The following is a 24,028-nucleotide window of genomic DNA, read 5'->3' as shown; positions in this document are numbered from 1 at the left end:
AGAAAGCATTTTTAAAAGCTTAGCCACTGGGATATTTCAGTTGCAATACAATGGCACGAACACGCAAACTTATGCCTAAACAGCAAAGCATAGTCAGCAGCCAATAATATATATGATTGTCACCAGACTAATTTTTTCCCCCAAACCAATAAATGACTTAAAGGCAGTTAAGGCTAGTAAATCTTATACTAAATTTCAAGGTACATGTTACTTTACACATTGATTAGCTTTCCTTTTTAGCCAGGAGCAACGACTAGAACAAAAGGCATACGATTTTCTGAATGAAGCTCTGACATGAGGTTTTTGCTCACGAAAATGATCAAATCGTCAACACACACATGTTCAATGAAATTTAAGGAATGGCATTATTTATTGATGTATTTATTCAAGAAATACTTATTGAGCGTTTATCACATGTGAGCACTAGGGACACAAAAATGAAAAAAAAAGCAGACCTTAATCAAACTAAGAAAACTAATCACCCAACAGGGAGGTCAATCATAAAAATGCAGAAGCAAGCAGCTAGCACTCTGGGGACACAGAAGAGGGAACAGCTAAATGCCTGGTCGGGGACACTCTGAGGAGAGAAGGTGCACAGAACTGACCTAGAAGATGCAAAGATCCCCCAGGATGTGTGAGAAGTGAAATCCAGGCAGGAAGGGAGAAGGAGCTTAGAAGAAATCAGTCTATTTTCCCAAATTCTTGGGTCCTACAACTATCATCACAGTAAAACTACAGAACTTACAAGGGGAAAATGGGAAAACAAACATAGGATGACATTTACACGCAAGAATGGAGAGATCCTCGAGCTTGATTTATTGGGGAAACAGGGGTCTGGGTCCAATCACAGGGCTTGTGAGAGGGGATGCCATGAGGCTGACGTCGCATGCTGCGCTCACAAGTTGAGTTTCCTCCTCGAGTTGGTCAGAAACCCTGGAAAACTGTACTAATTAGAAAGTCATTTCTTAGCAACTACTCAGCACAAAGGAGAAGCGATGGAAAAGGAGGTAAGAACGGTGAGCCACTAAATGGCCCTCTGGAGAGCGAAAGCAGATACAATAAATGCCTTGCGGGAAGACTGGCTCATTTGGCAGCAATTCAACCAAAATTTAAAGACTAATAGGATGTCTCCATTGCCCAATAAAATGTTAGAAAAGGAAACAAAAGAATTTAAAAATTAACTTTGCCTCTTTAAATTTAAAAGCCATGACCCATAAAGATAGTACAAAACAAAGACTTTTTGTTTCCAATGTCAGCAGACAACAACACTGTCAGTTTACAACAAGGGACAAAAATAAGAAAGAAAAATCTATACTGATGGTCCAGCCAGGGAAAAGTAAGTAAACAGAGCAGTAAGTAGAGAAGGGACTGGGTATGGGGATAAGCAAACAGAACGACAGAGCTCCTGACTTTGTGCATTTAAAGCTGGAAACTTTTTGTTTGCCAAGTAGAAGAACCAATGCTTTTTCCAAATATAAATAGTACGTTGGATGGGACACCCAGCCAAGACTGTCTGCTGATGTTTGCACATGACTCTCAGGTGTTCTCTGGGCAAAGTTCAGGCAGAGAGGTTGGCTCACATTCCTCATGGGTTCAGCCATTCACGGACAGTACCAGAAATAAGATACAGAGTGTGAGCGGGTAAGGTGGGAGGAGGGCTTAGATTAGGTAAAATACAAAAATAAGAGTAAACTTCCCACTGGAGTTTCTAAAGCCAAGTAGAATTAAAGGTGGGGGGGGGGGGCGGGGAAGAACCAAGGAATTATATAAGAGAAAGTACCTCCTGTACTCTGTCTTTATCTCTTTGGAAACTTGAATGCTGGCTGCAAATCCCTCTAGGGATAGGCAGGTTGCCTGCAGATTAAACCAGTCATGAACCACATGCTCATGTTTTCACTTGGCCCTGGGAGAGGCCACTGGGCCTTCCCCCTCCCAGCCTCCTGACGTCTCCTGGCTAACCTGCCTGGTCCTCTCTGCGGACCTCCTTCTTCCACTGCTTCACCCTCTACACAGCTGGAGGGGAAAAAATGTCAAAATTCTTGTCCATTCCCAAGGCTGAGATGGGGTAGTGAGTCCTGGATGCATGCTGATTTGTATAGCTTTTAAAAAGGCAACGATCTCCACTTCCTTGCATAACTAGTCGGTGAAGATGAAGTCTTCGATGTCTAAACAAGATTTTCACAAAATTGTTCACTGCCTTCTCCACTTCGAGCACCAGCTAGCCAATGTTTAGCTGTCCTATCCCTGTTTAACCATCTAATCCCAAAGGGCCCCAATGTGTGGGGAAACAAGTCAGCTTTCAAGCTGATGTTCTTCTGATAGACAGCAAAGAGTGTCAGGACAGTATTTTGACAGTAAATTTCTACGAGCCCTATCTGTGGAAACGGAAAATTTAGAGAGGAAAAACATTTTTTCCATGTAAAGTGTACTCTTGCTGAATCTATTCAGGTACCTTCTGTTTTGAGTTTTAATTGCTTCTTTCTCAAAATCGAATGACTTTCCTCAGGGCCCAGGCCTCAGTTTCTCTCCACGACTTAGCTATGAAATGGGAGCGAAGCAGACAGAGAGCAACTGACTTGTATTCCTTACCCCTCTGTATGCACTTGCCTACTCCTTCCCCCATTGAGTTCTCCACTTCCCTCGAGTCTAAGTTGGCACTGGGACTGCTTTGACCAAAGAATGATGCAAACGTAAGATTCTGAGGATTTTGAAAGCAAACACATGAGAACTGAGAGCTTTCACATCAGTCTTCTTGGAACTCTTATCCACAGACATTCTCTCTCAGAACCCAAACACCCTGTGAGAAGTCCAACCTAGCCACGTGGGGAGGCCATAGGAGAAGAACTGAGGCTCCCACACATTAGCCCACACCAGCATCTGCTGATGGGAATGAACCTTCCTGGACATTCCAAACCAGTTCAGAGCCTGGATGACTGCAGACCCAACCAACTTCACGTGAAATGGAAGAACCACCCAGTGAACCTAGTCAACCCCCGGAGCTGCGAGAGATAGTAACAGGTTGTTGTTTCAAGCCCCTGGGTTTTGTAGAGTTAGTCATGCAGCAACAGGGAAATGAAACATGGACTTCTCAAAATAGGAAGTCAATACTATGACTATATAAATGTAGGCCAAGCACCTACTGTGTGCCTAATCCTTTCAGATTTATTTTCTCAGTGAATCCTCAAAACCATGGTAAAATACAGGCTTTCTCATTGCAGAGAGGATATGTGAGGCAGGACTCTAAAGCGTGTGTTCATCCCTCCACAGCTCAGCTGCTGAGCCGTGTGGACTCTGAGGGGTTACCCCTCAGCTCTCCACAAATCTGTCTCTGTGGGCCCCACTCTTGCCACATACCTGCTTCTAGGATTGCATGCTTCTATCATCCTGCCACCAAATACCCAGGCAGTGGGGAGCTTCTGAAACAGTATCGTAACAAAAAAGTCAGAATTCATCATTTTTTTTTTCAGAATTCATCATTTCATTCCGCCCTTCAAAAATCAAATGTATGAGGCAATTTGGCAACATAATAAAAGCACATCTAAACGCCTCTTGGTAGATTGATGCATCAGATAAAGTGCTGGATTAAACAGCCTCTACAGTCCCTTGTATTCCAACAGTCTCTGACCTGCCAGGCACCATGCAAAGCTCCTTACTTGCATGACCCCATTTAACCCTCTCGACGGGCCCAGAAGGCAGTGACTGCTTTGCTCTCTGTCTTTGGCTTGGGAAAACCATGGCAGAGAGAAGAGCACAGATTTAGGAAGTGGCAGTGCCAAGACTCAAACACAGAGGTCTGTCGGAGCCACAGTCCATATTTTGATCATCACAACAAACGGCTTCCCTCCCTTCCCTAGGAAGACGTGATTTTGTTTTTTTTTCTGGTTCTCTGATCAGTGGAGATATAAATAAATCCCCAGTGTGAAGAGGCTCAGATTCTCCATACTCCAAGAAATGGTCCCTTTCCTGCAGAGCTATCCCGGCTGCACCGCTGGTCATGAGGTGGGCAAGAATCTATCTGGTCCAGCGTCAAACCACGGAAGCTGCAGGTGAGGCCAGGACCCAAGCCAGCCCCCACCCCCAGCTCCCCACACTGGGGAGTGAGAGCCATCGGAGGCTGGCCACATGAACACCTCACCTGCAAATCCAAACCCACTGTTCTGTGAGATACGTTTCTGAGTCGAAGCGCTGGTTTACCTTTCAGAACAAGGCCAAGTCATCACTTGGCAAAGAACTGTCCACAAGCTGGACCTCTGGGATCACTTCACAATTTAGAAACAAAAATAGCTGAGCACTGTGGATCTCATCGCCCAGTGGGTCACTGTGGTGCTCTTCCACACCTGCTTTCCCTCAACTCACCTGTGGTAAGGGACAGACTGGTAAGTTATCTGGGGTGTTTTGATTCATTTCCTTCATTACCAGACACGGCAGCCAACAACTGGGTTTTAGGGCATGAGGTTGTAGGAGATCTGGCTCAACAAAATTGGACAGGTCAGAATTTGTGATTAGGGACAGAGGTCACTGAAATATCTATAGAAGAAAGAGCAAGTCAATGTGATGACCCAAGTAAAGATAACATTTCTGAGGTTTCAAAGCAAATCAAGACCATACCAGAAAATTTAAATCTATAATAAACTCCATGTCCTTATCTAATACCTTAACACTGAGATATTGAATCTGCAAAATACAGAGTGCTAAACCACTTTCGCCCTGGAAATATTTATAGACTGGGCCTAATTTCAGAAAGAGCTTCAACAGCTAAGTATGCTACAGGCAAATTAACTTTTCAGTAAATTTTTTTCATATAAAAATCAGATTTTCTATGTTTTGTGTAAGAAACCAAATCACAAGAAACAAGTTTATCACCATAATAATCCTTTAAAGAAACATTTTGAATTTTCATATTTAAATATTTAAGTTTTACAGAATAAGCAGACAGAGGTAAGTAGTGATTCTCATTTATTCTGAAGTCAGACTCTACTAACATTGATAATTCTGGTAAGTATCAAACTCACTGGAAGAAAGGAAGTAAGGGAGGAAGGAAAAGAGGAAGGAGAGAAAGAAAGGAAGGAAGGAAGGGAGGGATGGAAGAAGGAAGTGAAATCTACCCATTCCTAAGTGTGATAAATGACAATAAATGCCCCAAACCTGGAAACTCTGTAGTCGTGGTACACTGAGCAGTTCAATAGCCAAAAAGTAAGAAGCAAAAGTCGAGGCCAATTGTCATGAAAGCCAAGAAATGCAAAAGAAACAGAAGGAAAAAATTTTAATGAGAAAGTAAAGAGTATTGGGGACAGTTAAAAATAGGAAGAAGACCCAACTGTCCTTTTTGCAGAAATTACAAGCCTACAACTCATATGGAAATACAAGGTAAGCAAAACAGCTAAAGCAGTCTTTAAAAAGAACAAAGTTGGAGGTCTCATGTTTCCTTTACTTCCCTTCCAAAACTTAATACAAAGTTGAAGTAATCAAGACTATGTGGTCCTGGCATAAGGATAAACATAGAGATCAATGGAATTGAGAAATAAACTCATACAGTTATCGTCAATGGATTTTTGACAAGGGTGCCAAAGAAACTTCAGTAGTGAAAGAAGGAATGGTCTTTTCAACAAATGGTGCTGAGACAACTGGACATCCACATGCAAAAGAATTGAAGACGGACCCCTGCCTCACATGATACGTACAAATCAATTCAAAATGGATCAATGTCCTATATTCAAGAGTGAAAACTATAAAACTCCTAGAAGAAAGCACAGGTATAAATCTTCATGACCTCACCATTGGGCAGTGGTTTCTTATATAAGACATCAAAAGTATAAGCAACCAAAGAAAACATAAACAAAGTGGATTTCATCAGAATTAAAACTCTTTGCGTTTCGAAGGACACTTAGCAAACTAGTAAAGAAAACGAAAAAAAAAACCAAAAATCCATCAAATAGAAGGAATATTTACAAATCAGATATCTAATAAGGGACTTATATGTGGAATATGTAGAATATGTAAAGAACTATTACAGCTCAACAATAAAAGAAAATTTTTTTATTTGAATATAGTTGACATACAGTGTTACATTATTTCAGATGTAGAACACAGTGAATCAACTTCTAAGTTACGCTATGCTCACCACAAAATGTTGCTCCCATCTGTCACCACACAATGCTAATTCCTAATATGTATACAATTCATGATTATCTTGAAGGAATCTAGAGCAGGTTTCTGGTTTTGAAAACTGAGTGCCACGTAATGAGATGTTAAGGAGAGGAGGAGACCAGGTTCTCTAGGGAAACGAGTTGGAGGTACCGGTCTGACAGCCCGAGTGTGATGTACAGCAGATGTTACGCTACAGCTTCACAGGGGGAGGGGGTAAGTCCTGGGCTAAAAAGACAAGCTCAGGAGACATCTGACCCCCAAAAAGGGCCTTTTTGTTCACTGCACATGAACAAAGGAAAGAAACCTAGCTGGTCTGCTGTTGGAAAACCATACAATTAACCTAACTATGCTAATCTTTTTATTATTGTATTTCCCCTTATTATTACTATGATCAAAGAAGATTCTGTACTATCTCAATATGTTCTCTCTGGAAATGCTCTTTTAGAAAATTCAAGTTTCACCCCGAGAACTGATTTTCAAGATAAGTTGTCAAAGGTTTGGCTCTGTAATGGTCTCCTATTCTAAAAAAGGGGGCGGTCCTCAAAGTCATCCTTGAATATACAAAAGTTTTCTAGGCAATGTGTCCCTTCTCTCTTCCACTTCGGTAAGTGTGGCGCTTAAGACTCCCTCTGAAAGGGGGGTGTCAGCAGGAACATCAGCCAATACTGTGTTCCCTCTGAATGCAGGACGTATAAAAGATAAGGCCCAAGGGAGGTGATTTCAAGTTAAGCCAGTAAAACAACAGTAACTCCTCAGATAAGATTCTTTTGAGGAGCAGGGGGCTTCTTTGGGAATGGACAATGAGTACAAATGAACACAGACATATGGTAGGGAGAGTAACTTCAGATGAACCCAAGGTTTGTTCTACTGACCTACTCAGAGCAGTCCTCCTCTTGGGAGTGGTTTGGAACCCAAGGTGAGGAAAGCCTAAAAAGGAACCAAGAGTTTTTTTTAGAAGGGTTTCCACTGGAAGTTTACAAAGGGAGATGGCGCTCAGCAAAAAGACCTCCTTTAAGAAAGGCACATTTGTACTTCTAAGTGGCCATTGTTACAAGCAATGAAGTGTTTCAAGGGGCTGACAAAACAATAAAAGCATTGTTGGTCCCAGGTCTTATTCTGTAGTTTCAAAAGCCCATGAGATCTGGCCCCTCGAGACGGACGAACGAGAGACTTCCCTAGCCTGACCTAGCCATTGGCTTAGGGAACACCTTTACTTCCTGAGCAAGTCTTACACTTCTGTAAACTGAGTTCAACCAGTAAAGAACCCCTCCCATGAGCACCATCACTGTGAATTCAAATTGGCCTAAGTCATAGAATAACGAACAGCAAGTCTATTTTCAGCTAATTCCAGCTAGCAAGAAAACACGGACCTTTACAAAAAGCCATGCTCCGAAAGTTCTTTCTGGAAGAAAGGGGTTTGGAATTTGTATTCCACGTTCCCACAGAAGCGATGATGAGTAATATCTGAGAGCACAAAGGCTTCCTGACGGTGGCCTGTCTCTGAGGCACAAATATCTACAGCAGGCCCAGGCCCAGGTGCCCTCTTCTGGGAGCAGGACTGCCTTCTTGTTCTACTTCTCTGACCACCACATTTCTTCAAATAATCCTCTTCATTATGTGCCTCCCACTGTTCACTCAAGACGCTATCCTCACAGCTACCAGCACCTACCTGCTTTCTTAAAACTGCTCTGACAAAAGTTATCAGGGCCCTTCTAACCACCTCATTCAGTTATTTCTCTGAAACAGTTCGCTTTACTGACCCGAAGGCCCTCCTCAGGCCACTTTCAGGGATTTCACTCTCCTTTTCTCTCTCTCTCCCTCTTGGAACTCTCCCCGACCTGTGGCCCAACCTCCTGACCATTTCTCTTTCTCACTAGTTGATGCCTTCTTCTGTCCATCTTTAATGCTGGTGGTTTTTTTTGGTTCCATAATAGGCTCTCTTTTTGTTCTACCTCTTTCTTAGGGGAAGACTCACTCCTGTAATTTAAAATGCCTGGCTAAAATAAGTGGTTTCACTGTTACCCTTCAGACCTGATTCAAATGTCACCTCCTGTCCAAGGCCTTAATGTCTTAGCCAGCCTCCTCCACACTCCCTTCCTTCCCCAGAAGAATCCTGTCATTTGTGTTCTCCAAGCACATCCTATAAACCTCCGGTTTCACGATCAGCACAACCTACTCCATGGTTATAGGCTGGTCTCCTGCACTAGACTGTGAGTTCCCCAAGGGAAGAGTTGATTTCATTGAATTCACAATGAAGCACACATCTACAGGTCAAGCACGGACACAGAAGATCTGGGGGATGTCAGGATCCATAAAAGGTGATCTTTGCCATTTAGGAGCTTAACTCACAGTTAAGTAGGAAAGGCAGACATCAAAACCAATTAGTAAACACCAGGAGGAGAAAGTGCAATATTCCCTAGTTCAACCCATCAATATGTATCAAGTGCCTATTATAAGCCAAGTACGATATTAGGTACTAGAGATACAGGATAAACAAGACAGGGAAAGGAAATGTGGAATTACATTTTAATAATCCCTTAAATATCCCGGAACTGCTGCTTCTACGTCAGACCTTTCAAACGAGGGATTTCTCATTATCCTACAACATTGGACTTGACTTTTTCAGTTGTTCCTTCTTAGTCATTTCACATATGATGCAAGATTCATGGAGTGATACCCTTTTTTAATATCCCCGAAGAATCAAGTATGCATTGAATACTGCATCTTCAAGCAAATCGAGGTTTATTTAATAGCTTTTAAGAGGCTATTTTAATAATACATTATATGTTAAAAAAAAAGAAGATCGTAGGAAGGGAAAAATGAATGGGGGGAATCGGAGGGGGAGATGAACCATGAGAGACTATGGACTCTGAGAAACAAACTGAGGGCTCTAGAGGGGAGGGGTGTGGAGAAATGGGTTAGCCTGGTGATGGGTTTTAAAGAGGGCATGTACTGAATGGAGCACTGGGTGTTATACGCAAACAATGAATCATGGAACACTACATCAAAAACTAATGATGTAATGTATGGTGATTAACATAACATAATAAAATAAAAAAAGAGGTTATTTTAGGAGATAGTAGGTGCTACCAACATAAACATACAATAAAAAATTATGCGGATCTTAAAAGGAGAATAACAAATAGAAGGATAATAGTTCCATGATTATTCTTAGCTTAAATGAATAAGAATGTTAAGCTTAAACTCATAAATAACCAAGCAATATTCTGGATGCAGGAAGGAATTTTCCTGGTGACCCCCATATCAGGTACACACTTGGGCCTTAAAGTTGGGCAATACTTCCTTCTATTGCTAAAGGGGACAGTTACAAGTCTTGAAAAGGTAATTCTCATAGACTAGCCATAAAGTCATCAGAAGCTTCTAAGCCAGTCCAGATCTTAAATTGAGCTTCCAGCATTTAGATCAGGTAACTAAAAACTGAAAGCAGATTAAGGCCTTGGACTCTCCAATCATAGCTTATTTCTCCTTTAATGCTCTCAGAAAATCTTCTCAAATTAAGTGTGGCTTATCCTCTGGCACAGCCGTCTGTTTAGGTAACATGTTCTTATTCCCCTGAGAAATAAACCAAGGAGAACAAACCCAAAAAAAAAAAAAAAAGTGGAATTTGAAAATAGAAAAATCATGGTTACTTCGTATCTCTGCCTCTGCAAACTTATTCCAATGTACCTAATGATATTTTTTTAGAAGAGAGCCCAAGTCTATTACATAGCAGTGGTCTGGGAAAATCAAGGCATGACAACATATAAATATCACAGGGTAATTCTGCTTCAAAATTCCCAGTGTCACAACACAGTGGCAACAGCTCTCTTGCTTCTGGAACCACTTGAGGATGGCATCTGGACGTTCCTGGCCTTCTCCAGAGTTCAAATGAATGGAACTATGTCATGAGAATGAGCTATGAGACTGGGTAATCAAAAGATTATCCATCAAGAAGAATTTTCACTATATACTCAACAAGATGAAACCTGCTTCTTTACACATATCTGACCAAATGCAGAGTCCTGAGCTCCATGCAGCTTTGGAAAGTATGAGGCTGTGCTTTCCCATTACTTACTTATATTTCACCAAACAGTGAAGACATGTGTCAACGATGGAGGCAAACCAGGGAGAGAGAGCAGTATCTTAATTCTAGTTCTAAGTGTATAAAGCGATTTGGCTGAAGTAGAAGAGTGTCACTCTTAGGATAACAAGGTTTTACCTTCTCAAAGATCTCATAAATGGGCACAAATGAGCCATAGGTAATGACGATTATACACGTAGTCATAAAACTCCATGAAGTTTACTTAAGCTCAGTCACCTACAAATTCTTGTTGGGAGTTGTCTGCCTTTTTCCTCCCTTAATCTTGCCTTCAACAAAAGAATCAAGAACAGGAGGATCCTGTCTGGACTTTTAAACTTCCCATAAACCCATTCCCTAGCCCTGTCATTAATGAGCCCTGATGAATATTTACATGTTAGCAGCTTTTAAATGCTCCTGCAATTTGTCTTCTTAATTAATGTATCTTTGCATCTAATTTATTTCTTCAAAAGAATCCAAAAAGTGAACATTGTGAACATACTATGTTTATGATAAGGATGAGTTTTTGTCACTTATACCTTAGTGTGACACAAATTAATCAAAATTAACACTTCGCACTGGGCCACTCATTTGAATACATGATAAGTGGACTAGTAAACACTAACAAAATATTCCTAGAAATTAAATGTTAAGTTAAAAGCATAAATGAATGCAAAGATTTCACAATGCTGACAACCCTTAATTTCAGACTTTGGAAACAATGCAGATCTCCTGGTTGACATTTTAATAAACACAGCAGTATCAGTCCTCGGGTAACCCACTCATGTGTCATATTCAATGATTAAATGAATTTTCTACACTACTGATTTTATAAAGGAAAAGAAGAGTCTAAGGTTTTGTTAAAAGTCTAAGCTAGCATTTCCATTCCAATTTTATTTCAGATTTACCAATTGCCAGTGTACTTTAAGCACATAAAATATTGGCAGCACTAAGTTGCTTGGCAAGAAAGGTCAAGCCAACTATTCTTGTCATAACTCACGTGTAAACTACCACATTGTCCTCTAATTTCACTAGGTCAAGCTAAGCAACTTGTACCCCAACCATGCTTTGCAACTACTTATACACACATACATATACATAAAGTGTTAAAGCTAGATTCCCTACCTCTGTTGATGGTCTACAAACCTTTTCTTAACTCTGATTGTATATAAACAGTAAGCACTGGGCCAGTGTATCTGGGAAACTGTCCAGGAGTTCCTTTTGAAAAACTAAAATCCTACTGTCCAGTCCTGAATAGCTGAATTTTCACTCAATCAACCAAAGCTAGAATCCCAAGACCCAATTCCTAAAAATCTAGGAATTGTTGTCTTGGTAGAACTAACATATACCAACTGTATGAATGCAACTCACAAATAATTACAAAAGTTATATAAAGTATTAATTCAAAAATATTGTTTAGAATCTTCAAAGGTAGCCCAGATTTCAACCCTAGTCATTTCGTATATATGCCATAATACAGATATGGTTCTGTGTCAACAGTGTCTCCAATACATTTCTGCTTTTATTATCTAAAGGAATTTTGTTTATTATCCTCATTCTGGCCCAGCCACTCAATAACTTGGCATTCAGGTTGACTATTTTCTGTCAACCAAGCACCATATACTCCAAGCATCATCAACAAGCAAGTAATACAATTTTATTATCAACTACAGGCCTAAAGAATACGAAGTTGAAATTATGCTTTTGGCATATTTCAATTATCTAAAACAGCCTACATTTTTTTTCACAAAATAAAAAGACTAATACAAGGAGAATTTAAATACAGATCAAATTCCACTACTGGAAAAACAATATATAAGAAAAAAGGCTCCAAGTCTCAGGCGATAAGTCAGCTTGCTTCCATAAGAGTCAGTATAAAAAAACTCTTCACTAAAGAATTCTAATACTCCCTTGGAATTCAATTTAATGAGATTTTACCAATATTTACAAAAGATCTTAAAGGTGTTTAATAAAATCTGTAATTTTCAGTATGATACCGATTTCATATAAAAATAAAGTAGGGAGCCTAACTCAGTTTACAACTGTGTAAGATTTTTATTTTCAATGCATTCCCACATATACTATAGTAGTAATAAACATTGTTCTCATGTATACTGTTCAATGAAATCACCCACATTATGAAGTCCTCTTGGATTTTTCACTTATTTACTGCTTAGAGCACCACTGTGCATCTGGTGGGCTCCCAATAATTATTCATTAAATTGTTGCATTTAGTGGGTAGACTGTAAGATCATAAAAGGCAGAAACTGTATTCTTTTAACTTAATTTTTTACAGACCTTAGAAAGAAATCTTGCAGATTTTAAGTAGTCAACAAATGATTACTGATGAGAACACTGTACTCATGGGATTAATAATAATTTAAATGTTTTCAAATAGTTTATTTCTGTGGGACAGGAGAGCAGAGTTATAAATGAATAGACTCTGGAATCAGTCTCAGGTTCAAAACTTGGCTCTGCCCCTCAGTGGCATGTGACACTGGGAAAGTTGATAATCCTTGCAGGGTCTCAGTTTCCCTGTATATAAAATTGATCCCCTGATGCTATTTGCCTCATAAAAGTGTTACAGAGATTGAAAATGATCAGGTATGTAGTGACTGGCACAGAGACTCAGTGCACCGTAATGCATGATGCCTATTCGGGTATGACGCCTTAAATTACAAGACCAGAGTAAGATATCTGGCATGTGGAATTTTACAGCCTTTTGCCAGCCCTCTAAAATATTACAAGGACCTTCTGTCCTCCAAAAACTAAACCTATTTGGAGCGGTCTGGATTACTGAAGTTCCCATGAGTAATGATGATGATTTCCTACTAGAAGAAGGAGACTGGATTTGCAGACACTGCAGGCATCATGCTGGTGTATTTCAGACTTGGTTCTGGCCACAGGGTTTATACCTCTTATCATATCCCAAACCTAGGTGACCAATACCCTAATATCCAATTTTTATATGTTTCCTGACTTGAAACAACTACGATCAGGAGCCCTGGCTTAAAAGGGGGATTCTGGGACCTTCTTGGGGCAATCACTGCTTCAGATAGCAGAGCAGCTGAGAAAAGAAGACAACAGGCCCCTCTAAGTCAGGTTGGGTAAGAGTACTTGAGGAGACCACAGGCATACAGCCTGCTGAGAATGACCAGCCTGCTGAGAATGACCAGCCCTCTGTGAAGAGAAGTTGTCGAGGACTTGGAAATGGGTAAAAGAGAATACTGGGTATCCTTTCAGTAGAGGGCTGGTTTTCTGCAGCACATCCTGTGGGAACTACCTGATTTTAAAAGGATGCGCACCTCTGATTTGTCTGTGAGGCAGGAGTCCATTTTACAAGGCTATTGGGATAAACATTAAGTTGTGCAGAATCAGTAGCAATGCAAATAATTCTTGTCCCCAGCAATACAAGTGATTATTGTTCTGTAGAGATACAACTGATTTCCATCCCATAGAAAAGAACACTCCAACATTTACACTCACAGATTTGCCTTACAGAACATTGGTCAGTTTTGTATCTATCAGCAAGTTCATTCCAGCATTCTTGACTGTATGTGTGTATAATATCTGCTCTTCAAATTCTCCTTTAACTGATTCGAATATCTTACTGGCTTTCTCATTAAATAATGAGTTAATTAAATATTGGACATATATTTGCAGAAAGCCCGGATTTCAGATTTTTGAAAATTACAATTTAGCGCTTCTGGTAAAGGAAGCACTCTTCCCAGCAAGGTCAACTGATGTGGCAGAAAGGGGTTTTTAGTTTTGTCCAGACCGATTTAATTCTCTAAAAGGGACAGAGAAGTGAAACAAATGTCAAAATGTTTAACAGCTACTGTATTTAGGTAGTGAATGAATGAGTGCTGTAAACTACTTATGTACTTTCTTTATGACTGAAATGTTTCGTCACTTCATTTTTAGAAGTATTTTTTTTTCTACTTACTATTACAGGTTTATTATACAGGATACAAATAAAAAGCCAGAAAACAAGGTACAGAACTATTTTTAGAAAGAACTAGTTGGGTGGGAAGGAACGGAAGTACAGGTAGCTCCTCCTGACTTCTTCCTTAGCATCACTTTTTCCCACGGAAACAAATACATGTGATAAGCTTCTATTCTCCTGCAGACTTACACCTGTTTCTCTTCCGTGATTCTTCAGCGCATCCATCATAGTAAGAGGCGCATTAAAGGCAATTGATAAATGTTCATGGAATTGAATTACCGAGAATATCTGCTCTAACATTAGAGGAAAGTGACTCGGACTCAGGAGGCTGAATTTCTCAGGGAACCAAGGAAAGAAACTGTCCCATACTATGTTGTAAACCCAGCTCTCGGGTTCCCTCGAGATAAAGGCTTGTTTTGGTCTACACTTGGCAAGTCCCTCTGACGATCCATGCCCAGAAAATAGCCTAACAGTTACCTGGAGGAAGCCCAATTGATAGGTCCAGCCCAAGCAACTGGCAACCAGGACTCAGCCCAGGCTGTATTGATAAAGAGATGTCAAAGGCAGCTTTCTGATGGGTTATTTTACAAGATTATTAACAAGAAGTCACTGAAATTTATTAACAAGAGGTGTCCAGGAGTTACATCTCACTCCCATGACTCTTCTTCATAATAATCCTACCAACATGGACCAAGATGTTAGCACCGATCCTTTTCAATAGCAAATATGCTTGGAAATGCTCTTCACTGCAGGAGGAATGTATGGCATAGTGGAAAAACTACCTCAATTTGGAAGTCACAAGACCCGACTTTGACTCCTACTCAACCACGTGATTTATTCTGGCCAAATCACAGACCCTCTCCAACGAGGCGCTGCCTCAACTGCAAAATCCAGGTACTTACTTGGCCACATCGATTTATTCTATAGAGCTAATAAGATGATCAAAAGAGGATGACACTGCACAGGACAACATATATTTATATTATCATTCTGATCTAGCCAAATAAAATCACCTGTACCCCAACATAACCAAACTATAAAGTGGGCAATACCTAGCTGGAGTTATAAAAGCATGGCCCCTGTGCATTAGGAATCACACTGTTTCTGCTGGCTGCCTTGGCTATAAGCTGATATTTGTCAATCAACATATTAGAAAAATTAAATGTGACATGAAGAGGTACCTGACATGCAATAGTCTGCCTTGACTCCTTCTCCCTGGATGATTTTTTTTCATAAGAAATAGGGGTAACCAAGATTTTTATTTTTATTTATTTATTTATTTATTTATTTATTTGAGAGAGAATGAGAGAGAGAGCATAAGCAGGGGGAAGGGTCAGAGAGAGAAGCAGACTCCCCACTGAGCAGGGAGCCCAATGCAGGGCTCCATCCCAGGACTCCAGGATCATGACCTGAGCCAAAGGCAGTCACTTAACCAACTGAGCCACCCAGGCGCCCAGGGTAACCAAGATTTTTAAAGGAGAATGAATTCTTTGGCTTAGGCAAATACTTGGTTTGAAATGATTTGGAGTCAATGAACACATGGCCTGAAATCCACGGACATTCAATAGGGTAGCCCTCCCCCATGTTTCTTAAGAGTTCTTAGAAGCCACTAAAAGTGTTGGAGAATACTGACATAATTGGTCACAACCATTTTAAGAGACTTGCTACACAAAGGAATATAACTTCCTTCCTGTATGAATCATATACCAAAGGCAACTGCTTTCCTCATTGTTGATTACCTACTGTAACAGAAAATGTTTGCTTGTAATGGAATGTTTACTGTTCCTTGTGCAACCTGTGGCATTTAAGTTCCAGAGATCTGCTCGGCTGTGATTTTCAGTAGGAGATGCTGTTAACATTTAAATGTTCTCTCCTCCTTTCTGTCTCCCCTAAGAAAATTACGAAGATGTAGCCTGGATTATGTCCCTCTTAGTTTTTGTTTTCTTTTGGGGAAAAAAAAAACAAAACACTACAAAATAAAACTCACATAAGATGCAAGTACTCACTTTTTAAAATTTTTGGAATAATTAGGTAAGACCTTAAAAATCAGCCTTGTCTCGAACCCTTCCTCCTTCTCCAATGATCTGGCACATCTTTTGATCAGTTTCTTCAACCAACATCTCCAACCAGAGATAAAAAAAGCTAATATATTAAAGTAACTAAGGAAACCAATGTATTAGAATCACCAGTGGATTTTTTAAAAAATTTTTTTATAATTTTGCTTTGCTTTCCTTTTTTGTTTTTATGTGCCACTAATAAAATTGGCTAATTCAATTTTGCTCCCTGAAAATAATGGTATCTTTCTTAAGTAGAGCCAGTTTCCCCATTTACCTATATCCAAACTATGAACGGTGAGGCTGTTTTCAAGACACACCCTTCTCAAGGCTGTGGGTTCTGGGTTTCTTCCTGCAATCCACAGAGCTATAGGTTCCCACAACACTGCCCACCCTGCCTCATTTACCACATTCTCAACTTTCATCTTGCCCCACGCAGAGGGGGTGGTGTTTGAAGAGAACACTTGGGACAACTACTTGGAAAGCAGTTGGTGGAGATTGGCACATTCACTGGGCTTTGCACTTGTCAATCCCCCATTGCTCCACAAAGAAGCTGTGAACCAATTTTATCCTGCAAACCAGAAACAGGAACTGCACGGGCCTCTAACAAGGCCTCTGAAACAGGAAGCAGGGGACAGTCCTTGTAGCCACCAGAGGGGAACTGACCCATAGCAGAAAACTCCCAGAAGGCTGGCACCAGCCAAAGCCACGGGTGAGCCAAGGCCACAAATGTGCACTTATAATTAGGCTTCACCAGGAGGTGGAACCCACTCGAACTACCAGCTGATGGATGTCCCAAGCCAACCAGAGTGACCAAGTTGAGGAAAGAAATCAGAATCCCAAGAATCTGGAAAGCAGGGGCAGTCATGACAATCTGCGGTTGACAATTTGGGGTAAGAAGTGGGTGCTCTAAAAACAAATTTATTTGTATGCTTTGGAATTTGCCTTTTTGTTTTAGTTTTTTCCAATTTTCTAGTAAAGTTCCTTTTGGAACATTATAATTTTGCTTCGATTGACCAGTTATCCAAAACAACAGCAACAACAAAACCAAGAGGAAGCCCAGTGCTCTGCGTTCACAGGGGGTGGGCGGCAGTTGCCCAAACAGTGTGCCAGCAAAAAGTTAAAAGCCCAGAGAACAACCATGTGTGGGACACCACTGGGATTTTTTTTTTATTTTATTTTATTATGTTATGTTAGTCACCATACAATACATCATTAGTTTTTGATGTAGTGATCCATGCTTCATTGTTTTCGGATTTTTTTTTTTTTAAATACCTTCCTAACCAGAGTTCTTGCTTATGAGTTTGTCTCTCTTTACTCTTTGGATAATTTTGCTAAGGTCTGTTCCTTGTGCAAAGAAGCAGCGATGAAAGATATGAAGGGACTACAAGGTGGTGTACATCAGAGGTTCTCAGCACGTTGCTCCATTGCTCTGCTGATTGGTGAGATAAGGGAAATGGGGGAAAACAGAATAATACTGAGTTTTCCTGCACATTTACTGTATGCAAAGAGCTATCCTTTATTCTAACATTATGCCTTCCCTAACTGAACGTAAAAATGGCTTTTCTTTTTAAGAGATCGTGGCAGTAGGTGGCTGGTTGTTGAGTTCTCTCTCTTTCTCTCTTCAATAGCCTTATTTGGAAAAATGAAAGGTTGACAAACACATGTCAAGTCTTCCAATTTTTTTTAACTGGTCCATTGGAACCACTATTTATGAAATACAGATTTCACCCGCTCCCTCAAAGTATATGAGACAATATATAACAAAAGCTTCCCTGGATTTAAAAGTAGAAAATGCAGAAGTGGGCTAGAAGACTTTCAAGAACTTGTCAGTCTGGGATAGACAGGAGACAAAGGTTGTGTTTGTTTTGCTTTTTATCAAATAAGATCGGAAGTCCCAAGGAGCTATGCTGGGAGCCAGTAGAACCAAAGGAGGCTCAGATGCCATCAGAAAGTTCAGATGCCTCACCAGTGACAAGGCCTACATGAGCGACATTCATCCCAAGCCCAAGCCAAGCAGGAACATAATAGAGATGAGATGATAAAAGCTAAATTACCATCTCAACCAGCATGTGTTTCCTTCCTGTTACCCACTGTTGCTACAGGGTGAAGGGCTGAGGACCAGGCTGCCATCTGCAGGGAGCCTGGCTTGGAGAAAGTCTCCAGTGCATGTAATGGCTGGGAGGGTAGGGGAAGCAGGCAGCCCACCTACTCCCGTGCCCACTAGAGGGGGTGGAGTGGCCTTGAGCAGAGTGATGTCCCTGGCTCTTACATCAACAGGAAGTGGAGGGCCATAAATAGAAGGTCGAAGGTCAGGAGGGGAAGAAGTTTGAAAGAGGTGAAAGTGTTAATGGATCCCCGGCTGGCACCACCTCCTCCGGTCCAGTCACCAAGTACCCAGCACTGAACATCAAGTACTGAGCACTGCATCACCCAGCACCCAGCCCTGAGTATCACCAAGCATCCTTCTTCTCCCCTGCCCAGCCTCCCTCCTCCCCCTGTAGCCTTCCCATCGTTCCTGTGTACCTTACCTCACCACATCACCTCCAGTCATCCTCACCCACCCAAAGTGATGCTAAGGTAACATTTGGCCAGGTGTTACCAGAAACTAGATGAAAGCAGAAGTTATGGATGGAACATAAGGAGAAATGTGTTCAAAGCCCCAGTTTTCGGTCTTAGGAACACAACTTTCCTGAATGTTTAAAGTGGTGAGTGGGCTCCATACTTCAAGTACCCGGAGTTAACAAGGCTTCTCACAGGCTAGTCTCAGAATCTCACCATCATCTATAATACTGATTCTGAAGAAAAGTACGCTCCTGGCTCCACGCAGTAACCTTCAGTCATTTCATCTGAATGAATGAGTATAATCTCTTTACGGTTTAGTTTCCTTATAAACAAAATGGGGGGGGGGGGACATTAAAGCCTACTCTCGCTATACTTCACAGAACTGATGCTCATTAAAAAGATCTGTGTTTTTTTAAGACACTGCCGGTCGGATCCGTCTACCTGAACGGAGTAGCCCTGTATCACTAATGTCTGTTATCGCTGACATCTCTTTGCTTTTATAGAAATTTACTGCCTACAACGTAGGGGGCTGGGAAGGTGCGTTGTTAGCTTGCCATTTGCCATCTCTGAGTAATAGTCTTATACACGTAAACATAATGAATTTTCACAAAAGCTCTGATAGAACATTAGTTTCCTCTCAGAACAGAAATGAAAGAGAGAATGACAAGTGTAGTCAAAGAACAAACTAGATTACAGTTAAACAATAATCAAATGGGGAAAACCTTTAACTGCAATCTATTCTTTAGAAAGGCTTCAGGACACACAGATAGGGGAAGCTAGTAAAAATGCAACCAAGCTTTAAGTCCTTGTCCGTGCCAATAAACGGAGCTATTCCAAGTAGTCCTTGCTCACCCGTCCACCCCAGTTCAGCTGTCACCTCTGAACCCGCCCTACCCCCAGTCTGATTCTAGAATCTGTTTCCTGGGACCCCTGGCGTTTTGTATGGACCTTCACAGAGGCTGCAGCGCAGCTGGGCTTTATACCTGTCTTACCCACTAACCGTGAACTCCTTGAGGGGCCAAGAACATGATATAAAAAAGCAGTTCATTCACCTCAAGGGATGGAAATAATTCATTTTGTATTCATGTAATTTTAAAATGCAGAATTTGAGAGCTGGAGAGAATTTCAGAGACCAATTATTCCAAGCTTTCCCTCTCTTCTGAGATTTTAAATGACTTGCTCCAAATTAGACAAGAACCAAAGACCAGAACCCAGATCTTGACACTCTTGTTCTGATGCTCTGTCCCAGCATACCATGCTGCCCTACCTTTGCAAACTCACAGAGTTAAATGAGGGAGTCTTAGAAATTTAGTTCAATTTCCCCCTCCACTTCGGCCCTTGGTCAAGTTCATAGGCCTTTGGAGGAGATGAAGGACTTTGCTCACAATGATGTGGTTCAGAGCAGCGCCAGGATGAAAACTCAGATCTAACTTGCGGGGCGAATGTTCTTCCCTGTACATCATAGTGATTCAACTTTCCCGTGGAGGGAGTGAATGCAGAAGCAGAACAAAAGAGAGCATGGCCCAGGGGCCAAAAATCTCACCAGGCCTGTTTTTGTATAGCTCGCAAAACTAAGCATGGTCTTTTACATTTTTAAATGGTTGAAAAATATTCGAAGGAATCTAAAATGCAAATTTCAGTGTCCATTAATAAAGTTTTACTGGAGGGGCGCCTGGGTGGCTCAGATGGTTAAGCGTCTGCCTTCGGCTCAGGTCATGATCCCAGGGTCCTGGGATCGAGTCCCACATCGGGCTCCCAGCTCGGTGGGGAGCCTGCTTCTCCCTCTGACCCTCTCCCCTCTCATGCTGTTTCTCTCTCGCTTGCTCTCTAAAAAATAAATAAAATCTTTTAAAAAAAAATAATAAAATAAAATAAAATAAAGTTTTACTGGAATACAGCCACAATCACATACATGTTTAGGGACTGTTGTGGCTGCTATCGTTAACAACGCAGAGAGCTGACGAGCTGCAAGAGGGACCTCCTGCAAAGTCTGAAATATTTACCATCTGGCCCTTCCCAGAAAAATCTATCCCTGGTGGAGGAGAAGCAAGCGCTCTCTCAGAAATCAGGAAAAAAAAAAAAAAAAAAAGTTTTACTACCACCAAACTCAGCAGCCCTCAGTGGAGAAAAACCAAGGATTTGGACAAAACTCATACCATCTGCACTCAGTCACAACTTCATGCTGAATGACAGGGCTCAGAGTTCACGTCACACGCATAAGCAGGGGTTAAATTGGGGCCTGCCCAGCTCGACTGAAGCAGTAGATGGGACAGAGCTGGCTCAGTAACACAGGTCTTCCCAGAGCGTCCTCCCCACTGCACCTCAATGGCTCCCGAGGTCCCTGCCAGCTCTCCATCACATGATTCCAAGATAGAGAGCTTCCCTTGACTCAGAGTAAATCAGCCCAGCTGAATGGAGGCAGCAAGGGCAAAGACGACCTTTTAGGGTCAGCCACCTGAGTGGAACCCTGCATTGACCAGTTACTACCTATAAGTCCAGGCCAGTTATGGAGCCCTTGGTTTTCTCATCTAAGAAGAAGAGTTAAGTCCTTCCTTCACGGGCTTGTTTGGGGGATTAAAGATACAGTTCAAATGTCAGTTCCCTTGTCATCTTCCTCTCTCCCTTTCCCACAGACAGTTATTTGGAGAATAAACAGTAAGTGAGCCTTGTTAGGAAACTTTCTTTCAAATTAGCTTAGAGTTTAAGATTTTTTTATAGAGTCTTATAAAAAATATGGAATCTATCAGAGCAATAAAAATAGGCTCAGTATTTGCTTGGGTGTTTTCCTCACATATCTTTCAGTTCTTTGAGGCTTGAAGCTTCTTCCAAAATATAATCCCAAAATAAGAGTGCTATAATTTTTCGAAAAGTTACGTTTATGCAATCTTTATAGCAAGCCACACAAAAAACTAAGCTATAATATATCATACTCATGTTCAGTTATGAAGACCAAGACTGTAAAAAATACCAGCACCAGAGAGCCCTAGTTTATTTAGTCTGGCTTCCTTAACATGAATTTCTTCTTGTTCTTAAAATATTCAGCTTTGGCCGAATTCCAAAGCTGACATAAGCCTACTTCAGGTGTTTTGAAGAGACTGAAGAGAATCAGAACTGAAAGCAAGACTGGAATATAAAATCTTTTATGTGATCACAAATGCAAGAACCTTATTGTTTGAAACCACCATTAAATCAAATTTGCCACCCACACTTACAAAAATAAATATGTATATATTCTCATATTTGGTTGTACAGGGTACTTAAGGTTAATTTCAATAGCATGTTATTATTTCTAACATTGGCAAACAGATACTAATTGCATCAGTCACTAGAACTGCAATGACACTTTCCGAAATCCGTGATAGGTTGAAAAGATACATTTTTTTATGGATTATGCAGGCAATCACTTTAAATAGCCAAACTAATCTTAGTTATTAAAACAGCAAATAGCATTTTAAACAATGTTAAATTTTGTACTTTCCAGCCTATCATGGTATATGGGGTAATAAAAAACAGACCCTGGTTCTCCCACCAAAATCCTTACAAAGAAACCACATAAGTCTAGTGCAAGCGACAAGGTTATTGCTTTTGGAAGTTATTGGATGGAAGTTCAAAATGGTAAGGCTGGGACATCCAAGCTACTAAACACGTTTAAGTAAAATGACTTGGGAAGATCAGGACACAGCATGCAAATTCGTATAGATCTACTCTGCCAGCAGCAGGCTGCGTGGTTCCTGTACTCCCAAAACTACACAGAGAAAAAAATAAGAGCGTCATCTCAAACAGTCACAGGTATATATAGAAGGAAAATATGGGCCAAACCTAACAGAAGAGAAACCAAGACACCAAATGGACAAAGGCTGACTGGGGCACTATCTCGCACTGCTGAAGAACTGAAAAGTTTTTTATACGGACCCCTGGCTCCAGTGCGGGCGGGTGGGTGAGTCAGTCGGTCCAACACAAATACACACAGGATCTCGCATCAGCACCCACTCTTCCCCAGGATCAGCGAGCGCCAGGCGCAGTCACGCAGCGCCGCTCGCTGCCCCTAAGGTGGGGCAAGAACTAAATAAGTAGGAAGCACGCTTGCAGCCTAGAAAAACACTGCCCCCCCGGCCCCCCGCGGCGGCCAGGGAAAACGCGGCCCCTGACCGTGGAGGATGGGGAAGGGGTTGCACACGCACCTGCATTGTAAAAACGGTCCAGCACGGTGGTTTCCCCAAAGTCCAGTTTACCAAAATGCAGGGTCTCCAGTGTGGCGCCCACCGTCTCGCACGCCTCCCGCAGGCTCTGCAGGGCCTCGCTCTCGGCCACCACCAGCTGCCCCTGACTCGCTTCGTTGATCACATATGCCACCGTGGTCCGTCGGCCGCCTCCGCTACTAGAGTTGCCCCGGCACCGGGTGGCGCTGCTCCCAGAGGTGGCAGCGGGACAACCGGTGCCAGGGGCGGCGGCAGTCTCTACGTTCCAGAAGCTGCCCGGCGGCGGCGGCGGCAGCTGGCTCTCCTCGTTCTCGGCCGCCACAGCCGCTCCTCCCCTCCGGCTGCTGCCGCCCTCGGCGAAGGGTGGCACCGAGAAAGTGATGCCCTCGCCCGCTTCGGCGCTCATCTCTCCCGGCCGGGCTGCGGCGGCGGCGGCGTCCCCCGCCCAGCCGCACCGTCTGGCCAGCCACAGCTCCGGGCTGCTCCGCGCGCGCCGGGCTAAGCAGCTGCCATCGCGCGTCGCACCCTCCGCGCCGCGCCGCCGCCTCCTCTCCGGCGCCCTCTCCCCCGAAGGGACGCCGCTGCTCGGCGGTGGCTCGCCCCTCCTCGGCGCCTCCGTGGCCGCGCCGCTCGTCCGAGGCAGGGTGTAGAGTACAACGGGTGGGGACGCCAGGTTGAGCGGGAAGGGACAGCGCTTCCTTCTCTTGGCCCGCAGACAAGTCAGCTCGCAAACCTGCGCCGCCGTGCAGCTCAAGGGCGCCGCGCTCGGGGTGCGGTGCGCCCTGGCCACCCGGAGCGCGGCCCCGGCTCCTTCCGTGCCGGGAGCTGGGAGGGGTCGGGGAGGGTGCCCGCTGGGTGGGGAGCTACCTGGCCAGCACCTCTCGGGCGGGCAGGCTCCCCGGGCTGCGTCCGGGAACAGCAGCAGCCGCAACCGAAAGGACCCGCCTCCCTCCTCGGCGGCAGCTCCCCTTCATCGGCTCTGTTTCCTCCTCCTCCTCCTCCCCTGGCCTCGTTTCTCGCCCGAGCGTGCCCCGGCCGC

At 42.6% G+C, this 24,028-nt stretch overlaps 1 protein-coding gene across 1 annotated transcript in view; it reads right to left on the bottom strand.

The window, feature by feature from the left end:
- The window catches only part of MAP3K5 (mitogen-activated protein kinase kinase kinase 5), a 189,932-nt gene extending 166,147 nt beyond the window's left edge, over nt 1-23,785 (bottom strand). Inside the window, exon 1 of the mRNA XM_021693127.2 lies at nt 22,972-23,785. Within this exon, the coding sequence (XP_021548802.1) occupies nt 22,972-23,395 (424 nt within the window). The 5' untranslated portion in view covers nt 23,396-23,785. The remainder of the gene's footprint in view (nt 1-22,971) is intronic.
- Nucleotides 23,786-24,028: the final 243 nt, after the last annotated feature.

This window comes from Neomonachus schauinslandi, chromosome 8 (genome assembly GCF_002201575.2).
Source record: "Neomonachus schauinslandi chromosome 8, ASM220157v2, whole genome shotgun sequence".
In the NCBI taxonomy this organism is placed as follows: domain Eukaryota; kingdom Metazoa; phylum Chordata; class Mammalia; order Carnivora; family Phocidae; genus Neomonachus; species Neomonachus schauinslandi.
Note: the sequence above shows the minus strand (reverse complement) of the source record. Positions and strands in the feature narration are given on the sequence as shown.